General features: G+C 44.9%; 1 protein-coding gene across 4 annotated transcripts in view; it reads left to right on the forward strand.

Moving 5' to 3' along the window:
• Positions 1 to 625: 625 nt before the first annotated feature.
• The window catches only part of AGO1 (argonaute RISC component 1), a 38,046-nt gene continuing 21,127 nt past the window's right edge, over positions 626 to 17,544 (forward strand). For 2 of the 4 annotated variants that reach the window (XM_081143934.1, XM_081143935.1), the window contains exons 1-9: positions 626 to 851; positions 5,791 to 5,974; positions 10,194 to 10,314; positions 10,763 to 10,944; positions 11,343 to 11,479; positions 11,702 to 11,836; positions 11,987 to 12,074; positions 12,734 to 12,881; positions 17,112 to 17,231. In XM_081143934.1, the coding sequence (XP_081000060.1) occupies positions 827 to 851; positions 5,791 to 5,974; positions 10,194 to 10,314; positions 10,763 to 10,944; positions 11,343 to 11,479; positions 11,702 to 11,836; positions 11,987 to 12,074; positions 12,734 to 12,881; positions 17,112 to 17,231 (1,140 nt within the window). In that variant the 5' untranslated portion in view covers positions 626 to 826. Of the gene's footprint in view, positions 852 to 5,790; positions 5,975 to 10,193; positions 10,315 to 10,762; positions 10,945 to 11,260; positions 11,480 to 11,701; positions 11,837 to 11,986; positions 12,075 to 12,733; positions 12,882 to 17,111; positions 17,232 to 17,544 lie in introns of those variants that run through there. The other 2 variants (XM_081143936.1, XM_081143937.1) reach the window with 2 other exon arrangements.

Consider the following 17,544-nt stretch of genomic DNA (forward strand, 5'->3'; position numbering starts at 1 on the left):
TAAGTCCCGAACGCAGAGGTCTGTAGCCCCAGTTGAGACTGTGACATCTTCCAGGGTAGGCAGGGTCTCTTTCATATCTTTGGTTTCAGCGCCCAGCACTCGGCCTGGAAAAGAGGGTGGCGTCAGTGAGTTCAGTGACTAGAGACAGAGAAAGGCTTCGCGGAGGCAGTCGCTTTGCAGCCAAAGCGTGAAGGATGAGAGAGGTTGGGAGGAAAGGTGGGAGGCAGGGCCCCTGGGTGATGGGGTGCTCTGAGTGTTGAGGGGGACCTGGGAATGAGGCGGTTAGTGTTCCTGTAATGTGCGCGTTGCTCTGTGCGAACAGGGGAGGCTACGTGTAGAATACAGGAGGGACCTGTTTGGGGAAAAGACACGGGGTCCAAGGCTGCTGCGGGGGTGTCCCCCACGCCCCGCCCCACTTACGCCACTGCGCAGTAACGCTGCGCCTCTGCCGAAGCCCTCCTGCCAGGCTGCATGGTGACGGGTGACCGCCAGGGGCCGCTGCCTCGGGTCCCTGGTGCCCCCGCCCCTCTCCATTGGCCTTTGTTGCCTTCGGAGCGCCCCGCTTGACTCGTTCCCGTCCGCCCCCTGGGCCTGGCGGTCGCGCCTGCGCACTGGCAGCTGGCCGGGCGCTCACAGGGGGAGCTGCTGCAGGCTCCGCGGCGGAGGCGGCAACGGAGGCTGCGGGGGTGGCGGCGCGAGCGGCCGGGCTTGGGGGGGGAGCCGAGCCCGGCCCGGGAGCCCTAGCAGCTAGAGTGCGGGGTACATAGGCCCCTCACGCTGGACTCTACAGTCTCCGGGCCGCCTGACCTCCGCACGGGTATATGGGATGGAAGCGGGACCCTCGGGAGCAGGTAAGGGCCCCCGGGAGAGGGGAACGGTGCGTGCTCCAAAGGACCAGGGGACTCCCGCGTGAAGAGCAGGATTTCCGAGTGCGGGAAGGTTTCCTGAGTGAGGAAAGGGGCTCTTATGGGATGGGGGGGCCCAGTTAGAAGGGGGCTGTGTGTTCCGGGGGAAACCTTGTGAAGGGAGCTCTGAGATGGGGGCCGTTTATCAAAGAGGCTCGATGCACTCATGGAGGTGGGAAGTAATCTGGGAGAAGGGCCTGAACACACTGAAAGACTCCCGGAGGTACCGGGAGGCCTAAGGAGAGTCCCGGCAGGTGGCAGGGGGCGGGCTCCAGGTGTCTTGGAGAGGAGGGGGTCGACACAGATGGGCCCTAGCTGCAGCATGCCGGGGGCGGGGGCTCAGCCAGTCTGGGCTGGGCTAGTGTCCCCTGGGAGAGGGCGCCAGAGCTGGACTGTGAGCTCCGCCCAGCCGGGCTTGACGCGGGGGCGAGGGTCAGGGGGCGGTGGGTGGGGATCCAGCCCCAGGATTCCCCCCCTAGAGTCCCGGGAGCCGGAGCTGAGGCGCTGGAGCATGCGCAGAAGTGGCCGCTGGAAGGGGCTGCCCTATGTGGTGGGGGCGTGGCTGCCCAAATTACCCCCACTCTCCATCCCGCGCGGTTTGGCTTGGAAAAAGGAGCTCGCTGATGGGGTGCATGCTCTCTAAGGTTATGCTGGCAGGGTGCAAATGGAAATGGTCCCCTTCCCCATTGTGGGGCTTCTTACACTTGGCCCGGAAAACCCTCAGTCAAAATTTGCAAAGAATAGGTTGAGGGAAACTGCTAAAGTGCCTTATTCTGCCTCTGGGATGAGGAAAGACTGGGACCAACGCAACGTTCATGGGGCCTGTCTTCCCTAAAGATAGGGCTTAGAAAAGGCGTTGGTTACTGAGAGACCAAGGCCAGGACCAAGTTTACCTGGAAGAGGTTGCCTGCCTGGTTTGCACGTTTCTGGTCCAATACTGAGTAGAGATGGGATCTTTTAATGGAAGGATAATGACCTGTGCATTGAAATGTCTCCCAAGGTGACAGATTAATCTTTCTATACCTTAATATTTTTATGGCTCTAGTCTCCCACTGGGTGTTTTTTCTTTTTCCTCTCTCTGATCCCCAGAAACTGCCAGGGCCACGTCATTAGACCCAAGGTTGCCAAGCTAGCCTTTTGTCACAAATAAGTTGTTTGGGGGAGGAGGGAATTTATAGCCTTTACCCTGGTGCTTCCCTTGTGATAGCCTTAATTTCTCCTTGTTCGTGACCAGTCAGGAGTAAAGGAGATAAGAACAGAGGAGAAACTGAGGCTGGGCTTCTCCAAGAAGACTGGAGTCCCCAGGACAAGCTGTGGGGTGGTGGCACCTCTTGTGTCCTAGGTACTTTGATGGGAGGAGCAATCTGGACCTGGGAATCCTTTAGGTCACATCTCACTACCACCTTCCATTTGATCTGGGAATGGGAGTAGGATTTTCATTTGGGACATGAATTTTATTTCTGGTGGAAGAATTTTTTCTTTTATACCAGACCTAACCTCAAGGGAATAGCTCCTACTAACTCATTCAAGTCATCCATTCAGTGATCTGTAAGTACTTTACCCCAACCAAAGCAACCTTGTAAAGTCTGTATAGGTCTTAAGGTGGAGTGCAGGGAGCAACTGACTTCAGAAAACTACTTCCTCCTCTCAGGCCCATCTCTCCATCTCAGGAACTCTCTTGGTTTTCTAGGCTGGAGACTATTTGCAGCAACCTGTGGACTAGAGTAGGAGTAGGTCACAGAGGTTCAGATAGATTGCCAGGAGCTGACACCCATACCAGACTGCTATTGGTTTTATTCTGACAAATTCCTAACGGGCGCTAGAGTGATGAAAAAACTGACTTGTTTGTTACAAGAAATAAACTTCTTGGGAAGGGACTAGAGCCTCGTATCTGGAGTTGTAACCTAGTGGGACAGGCTTTGCCTCATCAGAGGGTGTAATTGAAATTCAGTCTGGAAGCTGTGAATGGAGGTACCTCATAACTGCCCACCTTGCTAGGCCCAGACTATTCCCTTGGAAGTCGAAGAACACAATACACAAAACTGAAGTATTGTTACTGGCTTCACTAGGCTTATGTCCAAGTGTGCCTTCTGTGCTCAGGTGTGTTCCAAGCACATATACTGGACTGGGAGCTCCCTGAGGATACAGGTAGTGTGTGATTTATCTGTGGAACCAGCAAGTGTTTAGGCCCTGACATCAATCACATTCCAATGTGACATAAATTGTTAAGCACATATTTGGATATTTAATACAGGTACTTTGTATATACTCATGTGTGGACAAATTCTTTTTGGAGAGATTGGCCTCTTAGTCTTTGCTTCCTGACAGCTAACCTAGCCTTGAGTTTGTCTTTTGAATAGGCAGTCTGCTTCCTTGGGAGGCTGTGGGCCTCTAAACTGCAGGGAAGGAATCCCTGAGCCAGGCCTTTCAGCTCTGTTACTTTTCCTTCTCTGGGCTAGTCTGGGATGGGGGAGGGGGAGTGTCCTTTTCACAGTCCCTCCCTCCTTGCTTTTGTCTGCAAGGAAGGGCCCCGCCCCTTTCCCCCAAGGCCTATGCTTTGTCCTCTCTGCTGGGGCCCTCATCTGCATCACAAAGTGGCCGTCTGTCCCTGTCTGGGTCTGAAGGGAAGTGTCTCCCTTTCTCAGACTAAAAGCTGGGGGCAGGGTAGGTAAGGCGGGGGGGCCGTAAATGGACTTTCTACAGCTGTGAGACTTGCAGGGGGATGGGATAGGAAAGAGCTTCTTTCTTCCTCCTGCCTTCCCTAGTTTGGGGATGAGGGAGAGCTTGGGGGCTTTCCTGTTTTCCCAAAGCATCCTTCGAGTGGAGGGTGCCTGGTGCCTAAGGCTGTTGGTCTGTAGTCCTGTTTCTGGGGAAGAGAAGGTTTTGAGGCTAGAGTATCTGTTCCATCCCTCATCAGTTTTACCCAGCCCAGCTCTAGCGGATGTCTTTTTCCAGGGTTCCAAATGATTATTCAGCCTGGAGAGGCTAAGGAGGTGAATGGAAATTAAGAATTTGGGGAGGAGGGGAAGAGTGTCTTTAACCAGCTATATCTACCAGGGTACATGTTTATCCTGTGCAGAGTTTATAATTGTTTCTGAGCAATTTGCAGGTGTTCGTGTGTTTGTGTGCTGTGTGTGTTCTTTGTGATGTGTCTGCAGATCTGTTTGTTCATTCATTTAATATCTGTATATTGAACATCTCCCGTGTGCCAGGCATTTATACAGGAGATTCAGTGACCGAGGCAGATAGTCCCTGACTTTGAAGAATTTATAATCTAGGGTAGTGAGGGGTATGTGTATAAAGGTTTTGTCTGGGTTTGAGTGAGTACTTGGGTGTGTATGACAGGAATGTGTTACATTATGTTCATGTGTCTGTCTATGCCTTGTGTACAATTTCTGTTCACCTCTTTTTGGGGTAGGTGGCCAGGTGCTAATAGTTAAGCTTTCACTTCCCCACGTAACTGAGTCCTGAAGGCCTTTTCCCTCCAGGCTGCGCCTTCATTTCCCAGTCTGCATTGTGGGGCTGAGCTTGACAGGTGGTTAGAAGGAGACAGCAGCTTAACTCTGGGAAGCATGCCCCTCCCTTGAATGGTTCTGACCCCTTCCTGACCCCCCAGCTGATGATATCCCCCCCCCCAACACCCCAGCCTGGCAGACTGAGAACAGAGCTCTGGTGATAGGAGGTTCTGGGCTGGTTTATTCATCTTACTCCCACCTGAGCTGATCCTCTTCTAGCCAGGACAATGGTAGTAGCTATGGACAAAGGCTTCTCTTAGGTTGTTTCCTTTTTCCCTCCCTTTTCCCTCGAGCTAGAAAATAAAACTAGGGGTAGCAATCAGGCCAGAGAGGAGAAAGTAGTGGGAGCTGGCCTTGCCCTAGCCATGTCCCTAGGGCCCTATCTGTCTTGAAATTGATCCCTCCTGCTACTGTCTGGGCTCTCCGAGTGGAAGGAGCTGTGGGCCGTGGAGACAATCTAGTATTCTCCTTCCCAGAGCCAGTATCTCTCCCTTCCTCAGCATTCTAATGGCTGCCTCTCCTTCCCAAGTCCTGTACTCTAGCTTCCTCTTGCCTCAGTCTCCTATATTCAGCCTGTCTGCATTCCCTAGGTTTTTCTTATTTTGAACTTTTTCTTCATTGTTTCCCCAGTTGCAGCCTTGCTTCTTGCCCAAGCTACTAACTCTAACCTGTCTTGCCCCAGCCCCTGACTCCATCCTTCCTTCCTTCCCTGGCTCCCAGTTCAAGCCTTTTTCTGCTGTGACCTCCAGTCTGGTTTCTTAGCTCCCTACTTCAGCCTCTCTCCTTTTTCCTTAGTTTCCAAACTCTATCCTTTTATTAACCTTTTCTCCTTTTCTGTCTCCAGCCTCAGCCATTCAGTTGCCTTAATCTTTTCTCAAACAAACACTTCCCCAACCCCCAACCTGGCCTTTTTTGGATTTTTCTCCTGCCTACAGAGGAGCATTAAGATGATGCTATTTTGTGTTCACGGTGGTGATTAATGAAGTGAGCATCTGGCTAACAGAGAATAGGGCATTCTTGGTCTGTTAGATACCTGGTGTAGGCATGTATCTTAATCTAGTAGAAGGAAGGATTTTGTTACTGGGAGCCAGATTTAGCCCCTCTACTTAACGTGCAGTAGGAAGTTACTGCATATTCACTTGATGAATTTAAGATAGACAAGGGTAATTTTCCTAATTGCAGAGAGCTTTTAAAAAAATGAGCCCGGGATGTCTGAGCCAGTGGAAGCCCTCAGTTGGGTTGGGTAGCCCGGAAAGAGGCTCCCCGTGCAGTCTCCTGCTCCTGCTCTGGGGAGCCTTGCGCCTTCTCTGATAAGAGTATAAGGAGATTGCCAGACTTTACCTACCCTCACCAGCCTCTTTGTCTTGTAGCTGCGGGCGCATACCTGCCCCCTCTGCAGCAGGTGTTCCAGGCACCTCGCAGGCCTGGCATTGGCACAGTGGGGAAACCCATCAAGCTCCTGGCCAATTACTTTGAGGTGGACATCCCTAAGATTGACGTCTACCACTACGAGGTGGATATCAAGCCGGATAAGTGTCCTCGCAGAGTCAACCGGTAAGTGATGCACATCTAAGACACCAAATACAGGAGTCTTTACTTTTCTGAGTCTCAGAACCGTGGAAGAGGATCCAGAGAGGTTAAAAAAACAAAGTACTAGAGGGTGGTATCACTAAATTCAAGAAAGCTTTTGATGAGGAGATTCCAAGTAAGGAAAATGTCATTGGATTTGGCTATTAGGACATAATTGGTACTTTTTGTCAGAGCAGTTTTATTAGAGTAATTGGGCTAGTAATCTAACTACAGTGAGTTAAGGAATATGTGGAAGGTAATGTGGTAAGGATGGTGAGACCAGATAGCTTTTCCCGGGTAGCTTGGCAGTGAAACATGGGGGGAGAGGGAATATGTTGGCTAGAGAGGATTGTAGGGGTTGTGTCTAGCCTAGCACATTTCGATATTTGTTGAAATGAATGAATGAAAAGTTTTTAAGAATGACACATGGATATGTTTATAAACTGAGGAAAAGGAGCTAGTGGAGAAGAGGTTGAAGGTACATGACAGAGAGGGGAAGAATGAGTGGGATGTCCTAGCTGAGGCAGGAGGACTTTATAGGATACACAGTTGGAGGGATTAGCCTTAGAGAGAAGCAATATTTCTTTTTAAATTTTATTTTTTTGTTATTTGAAAATTATATACACACAATGTAAATGAAATTAAAATATTACAAAAAGAGTAGCAGTGAAAAATTTCTCTTGTTACCCGTGTCTCTAGTGCTCTAGTCCCTTTCCCCTGAGGCATTTATTGTTACCATTTTTGAGTATGATTGTTACCATTCTTGAGTATGTTTCCAGACATTTTTCTTTGCACATTTAAGCATGTATGTATACAGAATAGCTTTTTAAATGCATAGAATATAGAATCCTGCATACCTTGTTTTGCACCTTGTTTTTTTCTGCTAAACAATATATTTTGGAAAATAATACATATCAGTAACATACATATCTGCCTCATTCTTTTGCATAACTCCATAGGTATTCCATTGAATGTTATATTATTATAACTTATTTAATAACTCTATTGAGGAACATTTAGGCTGAGTCTCAACTTTTGCTACAAAAATGAAACTATTGAATATTATCAAATATAGATACCTTCATTCAAGTATGAGTGCATGTATAGGATAAATTCCTAGGAGTGGATTTGCTGGCAGGATATATTTATAAGCATTTTGAGATAGTGCTAGTTTTTTTAAGGTAAGTTGTAACAATTTTTACTCCTATTAGCAAGGTATTTAGAGTACCTCTTCTCCATATCTGTACCAATCCAGTATATTGTATTTTTTGATCTTTGACATTTTGATTAGTAGAAAAGTATATTTGAATTTAATTTTTTTATTACTTTTCCATCTTTTGTTATAGAATTTTAATTCTTATGAAAAATATTTATCATCTCATAAGTTGACTCAGGGTTTGGCTTCTTTTTTTTATTGCGGTAACATCAGTTAATGATAAATTTCAGGTATACAACATTATAATTCGATACCTGTATACTCTAAAAAGTCTAGTTTCCATCCATCACCATATATTTGACCCCCTTTATCCATTTCACCCTTCCCCCACTCTCCTTTTCTCTGCTAACCACCAATATGTTCTCTGTATCTATGAATTTTATTGTGTTTGTTCATTTGTTACTTTTTGGTTTATATTCTATGTATAAGTGAAATCACCGATTTATCCTTTTCCTTCTGACCTATTTCACTAAGCATAATACTCTCAAGATCCCTCCATGTTCTTGAAAATGAAAATATTTTATTTTTTTTATGGTTGAGTAGTATTCCATTATGTATATCTATATCACGTTTTCTTTATCCATTCATTCATTGATAGACACTAATGTTTGCTTCAAAATCTTGACTATTGTAAATAATGCTGCAGTGAACATAAAGGTACATAGTTTTTTTTGAATTAGTGTTTTCCTATTTCTTGGATAAATAACCAGAAGAGGAATTGCTGGATCATACGGTAGTTCTTAATTTTTTGAGGAACACCTTGCCAACACTTATTTCCTTTTTGATAATAGCCATTGTAACAGGTGTGAGGTGACTGATATCTCCTGATTTTGATTTGCATTTCCCTAATAATTGTCAATGTTGAACATTTTTTCATGTGCCTGTTGGCCATCTGTATGTCTTCCTTTGAAACATGTCTGTTCAGATCCTCTATCCATTTTTTAATCCAGTTGGTTTTTTTGTTGTTGTTGAGTTGTATAAATTCTTTATATATTTTGAATATTGACCTCTTATTGGGAACATCATTTGAAAATATCTTCTCCCATTTAGTTCGTTGCCCTTTAGTTTTGTTGATGATTTCCTTTGCTGTACAGAAGCTTTTTAGTTTGATGTAGTCCCATTTGTTTATTTTTGTTTTTGTTTCTCTTGCCTTTGAAGTCAAATTCACAAAAAGACTACTAACACCTATTTCCAGAAGCTTAGTGCCTATGCTTGCTTTATATATTTTATTGTTTCAGGTCTTAAATTCAAGTCTTTGATCCATTTTTGAGATAATTTTTGTGTACAGTTAAGATAGTTGTCTAGTTTCATTCTTCTGCATATGACTGTCCAGTTTTGTCAACACCATTTATTGAGGAGACTTTCTCCATTGTGTATTCTTGCCTCCCTTGTTGTAAATTAGTTGTTCATTGTATGTGTGAGTTTATTTCTGGGCTCTCAGTTCTGTTTCATTGGTGCATGTGTCTGTTTTTCTGTATTTTGGTCTAATTTTAAATTATGTTTCTCTAATGAGTGAAGTTGAACATATTTTTCAGATGTTTAAAAAAATCATATATTTCAAATGTGAGGAAAGAAAATGGAGAAGGGCTTGCATATATAAATATGGTTGTATGCCTGGAAGTTTGAGGGGGGCTTTGCTTACTATGGTTCACTCTGTTCAGAGTTATAGAGTTGCTTTTTGGTAGGAGATGTAAAAAGGTTCTGGTGTTAGAAGGTAGAGAAGTTTTGACATAGTATGTGAGGGATGGAAGTGATTAGGGATATGAAAAAGATTGTTGGTAGCACTGAAGCCTAATTGGGGTTGAAACCATGTGTTTACAGTTGCTTCCAGTATACATTTTGAGTCTTTTCATCCAGTAGTATTCAAAAGCTTTGGTTTAGAAAGTGAAGATGTCAGATGGATGGGCTGAGATTTTAAAAGATAGATGGATATTCTGGTGTCTAAATGACAGAGGATAGAAAGTGAAAATCCAAAAAGAGATGACAATGGAGAGAAAACAGGGCAGTGGGACCTAAGGGCTTCAGAGAGATGGAAGAGATGAGGTTCTTCTTTCACAGTTTATTCCTATTCCAAGTTAGGTCTCTTCCCCATCTATATTTTTTGCTTATAAGCTTGGAATTGGAGGAGCCTCAATTCTGTTCCTGATTCTGAATAGACCCTAAGGTGAAGCCTCTCTCTCCTTAGCTTCCCTCTCTGCTCAGAAGGTCCTCATTCTTTCATGTCCTTTAGAGCCTTAGTGATGTGAGGACCAGAAGCATCACCTTAGAATCATGTTAGAAATGTAGAATTTCAGGCTTTGTTCTAGACCAAGGGTAGGGAACCTTTTTTCTGCCAAGGGCCATTTGGATATTTATAGCATCATTCGAGAGCCATACAAAATTATCAGCTTAATAATTAGCCTGCTATATTTGGTCAAACATTTAATTAACTCACTCCTAATGTGATCGCTGGAACTGCTTCTCTTTGGTGAGGCCTTGGCAGGGCCCGACCAAATGATTTCTCAGGCCAGACATTCCCCACCCCTGCAAGTCTAGATTTACTGAATCAGAATCTGCGTTTTAATAAGATCTCCAGCTGATTCCTATGAACATTGAAGTTTGAGAAGTACATTGATAGAGTAGATGAGATTAAGGGTAGCTGCTAGGCTCTGGCCAGGTGGCTCAGTTGGTCAGAGCATCATCCTGTACACCAAAAATTTGAGGGTTTGATTCCTAGTCAGGGCACGTGCCTAGATTGTGGGTTTGATCCCTGGTTGGAAAGCATACAGGAGGCAGCTGATCGATGTTTCTCTCTCTCTCTTTCTCTCCACCCCCCTTTACTCTCTAAAAATCAATAAAAACATATCCTCGAGTGAGGATTAAAAAAAAAAAAAAGAGTAGCTACTAGGAGAGAATGTAGTAGATAGGACATTGCCTGGACTTCAAATTACTTCCAAAAGCTTGAAGTGGTAGTGTTTCAGCTTCCACAGACTATTCTATCCCCCACAGGGAAGTGGTGGAATACATGGTCCAGCATTTCAAGCCTCAGATCTTTGGTGATCGCAAGCCCGTGTATGATGGAAAGAAGAACATTTACACTGTCACAGCACTGCCCATTGGCAATGAACGGGTAAGGTGGGAGTCGGTCTAGACCTGTGTTGGGGTTTGGGGTGGTACAGAGCTCATGTAAGCCTGTTTCGAGTCTGGCAGTCCAGAGATCCCTTTCGTCTTTTATGCTGAGAAAGTGTGTTCTAGAGTGAGGGATGGGTAGGTGCTGATATTTATTTAGCCTACTGTATGTCTATCCCTATTCTAGGCAGATTGAGAGTAGACTTAAAGTAGACCTAGACCTTAAGGACTTTCTGCTAGGTGTGGTTGAGAGAGACAAAAGAACTGAGCCAAGGTAGCTGGAGACTAAGTGGCTGCATTTACTCTGAAGTCTTCACTGTGAACTCCTTTCAGCTTAAGGGACAGATTCTTAGCAAATCCATGTGGTAGAAGACAGCTGGGGCAGGGCAGAGAATGTTGGGACTGTGGGAAAGCATTGGCAATCCTTTACTCCTTTCTCTCTACTGAAGGTTGACTTTGAGGTGACAATCCCTGGGGAAGGGAAGGATCGAATATTCAAGGTCTCCATCAAGTGGCTGGCCATTGTGAGCTGGCGCATGCTGCATGAGGCCCTAGTTAGTGGCCAGATCCCTGTTCCCCTGGAGTCTGTGCAAGCCCTGGATGTGGCCATGAGGCACCTGGCATCCATGAGGTACTGGGTATAGTTAGTATCTGGGCTACTAGTGGTGTCAGAACTGCTATGGGAGGAGGAGGGGAATGAGCATATATTAAGGTCCTACAGTGTGCTTTTCAAACAAAATATCCTTTGAAGCCCTACTATATGCCAGGCAAGGGTGTATATACATTTAGAGGTATTAAACCATTGCCCCTGTCCCTTTTAGATATCTTTGGGCTGCACCCCATCTGTCCTTGCAGGGCAGAGAAAGGGTAGAGAGTTTCACAAGGTCAGTTACACAACTAGTAAAGGATCAGAGCTGGAATTAAAGCCCTGGTGTCCTGCCTTCCAGGCCAGGGCTCCTCCTTGCCCAGGATGCCTCACAGGGTGGGGGCCTGTGCCCGAGGGACCAGTTCTCTGCCTGTCCCTGCCAGGTACACCCCTGTGGGCCGCTCCTTCTTCTCACCGCCTGAGGGCTACTACCACCCGCTGGGGGGTGGGCGCGAGGTCTGGTTCGGCTTTCACCAGTCTGTGCGCCCTGCCATGTGGAAGATGATGCTCAACATTGATGGTGAGTGGGGAGAGCTATGGAGCCAGGGGCACCCTGAGTCCAGTGACCACACTCCCCAGCCTCATCCCTCCCAGCTCTGGAACAACACTCCTAGTCTAATCCCTATAGCCCTTAGCCCCCTCCCCATCCCAATACCCTATAAGGAAGAGGGTATAAAGAGCAGTACTTCCATTTATTCTGGGACAGAACCTGAGCTGAGCTATACCTGCTCTGTCCCCACAGTCTCAGCCACTGCCTTCTACAAGGCTCAGCCGGTGATTGAGTTCATGTGTGAGGTGCTGGACATCAGGAACATAGATGAGCAGCCCAAGCCGCTCACGGACTCTCAGCGTGTGCGCTTTACCAAGGAGATCAAGGGTGAGGACCCAACCGGGCAGGGAAGGGATACAGCCTTACTTTCTCTTTAGCCCTAAAAGAAAATCCCCTTGGGATATGTTCAGGGGAGAGGCCAAGCCTGGGAACATGAGCAACCCATTCCAACCCTGACAAGCAGCGTGTGTATTCTAGGCCTGAAGGTGGAAGTGACCCACTGTGGACAGATGAAGAGGAAATACCGCGTGTGTAATGTTACCCGCCGCCCTGCCAGCCACCAGACGTAAGTTGTCAGGGCTGCTAAGCCATACCCTTAGTGGAAGAGGGCTGACATTTCAACACACTCCCTTCACTCCCTGCTGCCCCACTACTGACCCTGAGAATGAGCCTTGGCCTGGTCCTGTTTTTAAATAAGCTGTGGGTACTTGTCATCCCTCTCCCAACCTTCCCAGGTCCATTGATACTCTCCCTACCATTTTTACCTTCTTGGTCTCTACCTTTCCTCTGTGGGCCTTTACCATAAATCAGGCATCTTCCCCTGACTCCTGTATCAGTTCTGTAAATGTTAGAATCTCTTTCAACTTATTTTTCCTCTTGAAAAAAAGAACTCCTGGCCTAGACCTTGGGGAAGCTCTCACTGATTTCACCTACCTTCTTGACCTCAGACTGTACTGGATTATGAGTGCCTACTGTGTGTCAGGCTTTATGTTCAACACTAGAAATGCAGACGAGTCAGGTAAGGTCCTGACAGTTGTGGAACTTGCCTCTCAAATCTTTGGCTTCTCTTTTGGAGCCCTGTATTGCCTGTTTTCCCCAAGAGTGGCAGTACTCTAACAAGGCTGGACAGGGATAAAGCCAAGTCGGGGGCTTCCCGTGGTTGTAGGTCTAGAGAGGTGGGATTCAGTCCTGGGCTATGACACTTCCTTGCTTTCCTCCAAACAGGTTTCCCTTGCAGCTGGAGAGTGGACAGACTGTGGAGTGTACAGTGGCACAGTATTTCAAGCAGAAATATAACCTTCAGCTCAAGTATCCTCACCTGCCCTGCCTGCAAGTTGGCCAGGAACAAAAGCATACCTACCTGCCCCTAGAGGTGAGGTTGCCAAGTAATGGTTGGGCCAGGGAACAAGCGTCATATCTGCACACTGATCATCAGAAGTTGCTCTTTCATTTGTAATCTCTCATCTTCATTTTGAAGTTTGGAAAATTGACATTCTGAGAGATATGAGGTTCATTCTGTGAAATTAGGCCTCATTCTTACCTGCTAAATTTTTTTCTTATTTCCAATCTTGCACTTATGCTTTTTTCAGGTCTGCCAGGGAGAGGTAAAAGCTGTATTTACTGTCTAATAAGTAATTGGTTTGTTCAGGACAAATATTTCAAATACTCATATTCATGTTCTTTTAATTTTTCTTTCCCTGTCCTCTGAAGCTGGGGATCTTAAATAACCTAGAGATACAAGTGTACCTTATTTTACAGAAAATGAAGATGAATGTTACCTATAACATGGATCCTATTTTCCTAATGATCAATGTATTCTTTTTGAAAAAGTTTTAGCCCCAAGATTTGTTATATTTTTATGCTTCAACAGATGTTTTAAATCCTGTAATTAAAGAAAATGATAATAACTCTTAAGTTATAGAATACAAATATAGAACTATTTGGCTGCATTTGGTTAGGTATACACTATCCAAAATATCTAATGAGAAACTACTGCTGAACTGCTTCATAGTTTGGTCCATTGCTATTCAAAGTATGGTAAGTAGACCAACAACATGGGCATTACCCAGGAGCTCATTTGAAATGCAGATTCTCAGGTTTCACCAGACCCATTGAATCAGAATCTCTTTTTTTTTAATTCTCACCAGAGGAGTGAGGATATTTTTCCATTGATTTTTAGAGAGAGCGAGAAGAACATCGATGTGAGAGAGAGACATCGATTGGTTGCCTCCTATATGCACCTCGACTGGGGGTGGGGGTCGGACCTGCAAGCCAGGAACATGCCTTTGACCAGTAATCAAACCCGTGACCCTCCAGTGCGCAGGCCGAAGCTCTAACCATTGAGCAACTCCGGCCAGGGCAGAATCTCTCTCTTTTTAAAAAATTTTTTTAAGTCCTTGCCTGAGGATATTTTTGCCATTGCTTTTCAGAGAAGGTGGAATAAGGGGAGAGAGAGAAACATTGATTCTCTCACATCGATTGGTTGCCTCTCCCACACGCTCCAACCAGGGCTGGGGATCAAGCCTGCAACCGAGGTACATGCCCTTGATCAGAATCACACCTGGGACCCCTTAGCCCTAGGACTGGTACTCTCACCACTGAGCCAAACCGGCTCGGGCGAGAATCCGTCTTTTATCAGAATCCATAGAGGAGCCATATGAACATTAAAGTTGGAGGAGCACTAGCCTAGACTATTGTCTTACTTTGTTCCAGCAGCAGGAATCAAATAGGACCAAAGCTCAAGCCTTCTGTGAGCTTCTGGGATTTCAGAACTAACTAGAGGGAATTGGGCTGAAGGGAGAAGAGGATCCCAAAACCCAAGAACTCTGACTTAGTTAATAGGTGCTTAGGCACAAAAAGTGGGATGAAGGCAATACTTTCTCTGAGGTGTAAACAGAAGTCTTTAGGGATGATCTCAGCTATGTAAGTAGGCTTTAGATAATATCTACTACCAGGTGAGATTTGTTAGCAAATTAACATTCTGTTTTGTTTTGTTTTTAAATCCTCACCTGAGGATATGTTTATTGATTTGAGAAAGAGTAGGAGAGAGAGAAATCCCAAACCAGGGCTCGAACCCGCAGCCTAGGTATGTGCCCTGACCCAGAATCAAACCCACAACCTTTCTGTGTACAGGATGACCCTCCAGCCAACTGAGCCATCCAGCCAGGCAACATTACTTATGTTTAAACAATAGTTTCTAAGGTGAAAAATTTATGACTTATATTTGATTTTTACTGTTGTTTATTTAACAAATACTTTTTGAGCTCCAACTATGTGTCATATACTCTTTTAGGTGCTGGGAATGTAGAGATTAACAAGACAAGGTCCCTGCTGTCATGGAGCTTACATTCTAGAAGAGGGAGATAGATAATAAATTGATAAATAAGATAGTTTCAGATGGTGGTAAGTGCTATAAGAATAATAAAAGAGGTTAAGGGGATAGAAGTAAGGGGGGGTGGGGTTTGGAGAGCCACTTTAGTTACTGTGGTCAGAGAAGGCCTCTTTTAGGAGACATTTGAGCTGAGTCCCAAGTTAGGAGTTAGAATCAACCTTGTAACAACCTGAGGGAAGAGCCTTCCAGGCACAAGGTAAATAGCAAGCACAAAGACTCTAAAGCAGCAGGAAGCGTGGATCTTTTTGAGAGAGAGATGGGTCACTGTGGCTGGCATGTAGTGCATAAGGGGGAAAGTAGTAGGAGATGATTTTGGGGAAAGGTTCAGGGTCAAATCATGTAGGCTATGTAGCCTGCTGAGAGGTCTTTTTTTAAAAATAGCTTTATCAAATAATTCACATACCATAAAATTTGCTCTCTTAAAATGTATGTCAGTGGTTTTTTAGTATTTTCACAGTTATTCAGCCATCACCACTATTTGATACTAATACATTTTCATCATCCCCAGAAGAAAGTCCATACCCATTATAAGTCACTTGCTGTTCCTTCACCCCTGCCCCCACCCTCCAGCCCCTAGTAATCACTAATCTATTCTGTCTCTGTAGATTTGTATATTCTGGACATTTCATATAAATCAAATTATATAATATGTGACTTTTTTTGATTGGCCTATTTGACTTAGCACAGTGTCTCCAAGGTTCATTTATATGTTATAGTATATGTCAGAATTTCCTTCCTTTTTAAAGCTAAATAATTCATTGTATATATATACCACATGCTGTTTATCCATTCACTCATAGACACTTGGGTTGCTTCCTCATTTTAGCTATTGTGAATATGCTGCTATGAATATAGGTATACAAATATTTGTTCTAGTCCCTGCTTTCACTTCTTTTGAGTATATGCCAAGAAGTAGAATTACTGGATCATATGGTAATTCTGTGTTTAATTTTTTGAGGAACCTCCATACTGTTTTCCATAGTGGCTATACCATTTTACATTCTCACCAACAATGTACAGTTTCTCCACATCTCTGCTGTAGTCTTTTTCTTAGTGTTGATTCTGTCACTGAAATCATCTGTATAGAGTGCTACAACTTTAAGGTGCCTTCAAGAGAGTAACCTCACAAATTTTAATTGTGGATTTTCATTAAGTGAATTGATTAATTTGTGTATTCCTTGGGATACAGAGTTTAAGGGCAGGTTACCTTGTCCTGGTTTTCCCTACCATCGTTCAGCATGAACTCTGCTGCAAATTAGGATGGGAACCAGTACTTACATAGTGTTGGCCCTGTGGAAGCAAGTCATATATTTTGTTTCTTCTAAATTCTCACAACAACTTCACGAGACTGCTTGTTATTCCCATAACTGAAAATAAAGAAGCAGTTGAGTGACCTAGGCGTGCCCAACATAACATCACCTAGAAATGGCAAAGCTGGGCTTCAAACTCAAGTCTTCTAAACCTACCAGCTTTCTTTACACTGCCAAAAGGTTTCCTGTTCACGGCATCTTGAAAATAGTATATTGGGGAATGAAGTCTTATGTATCACCAGAAAGTTTTTTCTGATCTCCACTGTATTCTATTGGGTCCAAAACAGGCCAGGATATTTCTCACACCAACAGAAGACACTGTCAGTCAACAGAGACAGTGATTTCTATAGTCCAGGCGCTCAGTGGTCATCTGAGGGCTGGGGCTCAAGAGTTAAGAGCCATCTCTTATTTTTTGGTGGGTTGCAGGATGGAACAACAGACTGTGTGCTAACATTGGAGAGCTGCTTACTACCTTAGGAATCCAGTTTGTGTATATTGAGTTTTTTAGTATTCAGGAGAGCTCTATAATGGGACCTTTTGGTAAATGATGTTATTCTGCAATTTATTGAGTATTTACTGTGTTCCAGAACTGTACTCAGTCCATTAAGTGCTTTATTTTATTTAGTCTCTGAACAACCCTTCAAGATTGTTGCTCTTCTCCATATTTGACATAGGAGACCTGAGTCCAGATCTGGTGCTGGATCCCTAGCTCTTAATCACAAAGTGGCTACATTGTCTTTGATATTTCACATGGATATTTTCCAGCTTACCTCTATGCTCAAGGAATTTTGCAGTCCTCTTCCAAGGGCTGACAGCCAAGGTCTCTTCTCTTACTGTGAGGCTCTGAGTATAGGTTGGAGTAAACTCAAGCCAGACCTACCTATCCTTCTTGTTTCCTTAGGTCTGTAACATTGTGGCTGGGCAGCGCTGCATTAAGAAGCTGACCGACAACCAGACTTCGACCATGATAAAGGCTACAGCTAGGTCGGCCCCAGACAGACAGGAGGAGATCAGCCGCCTGGTCAGTGGGGCTGCAGAGAATTGTGTGCTTGGTTGCTCAGTCACTGGGGCCCATGGTAGCATAGATGCTTTTCTGCCTTGGCAGGACTCTCAGGACACAAGTCTAGATTTGTTGGGCTGAGACTCTGTAGGACTACTCTTGCTTCTTGACCCTGTAGCTACTTTGCTTTCTATTTCTTTTTCCCTTTTATATCACTTCCCTCTGTTATCCACTCCCACTTTTATCATCTTCCACTTTCCTTCCATTTTTAGGGCTATTTCTCGCTAGTCTCAGCTGCCCAGGTCATTCTACTTAGGACCCAGAGGGTGAGGAT

This window comes from Miniopterus schreibersii, assembly GCF_964146895.1.
Source record: "Miniopterus schreibersii genome assembly, chromosome: 8".
Lineage (NCBI taxonomy): Eukaryota > Metazoa > Chordata > Mammalia > Chiroptera > Miniopteridae > Miniopterus > Miniopterus schreibersii.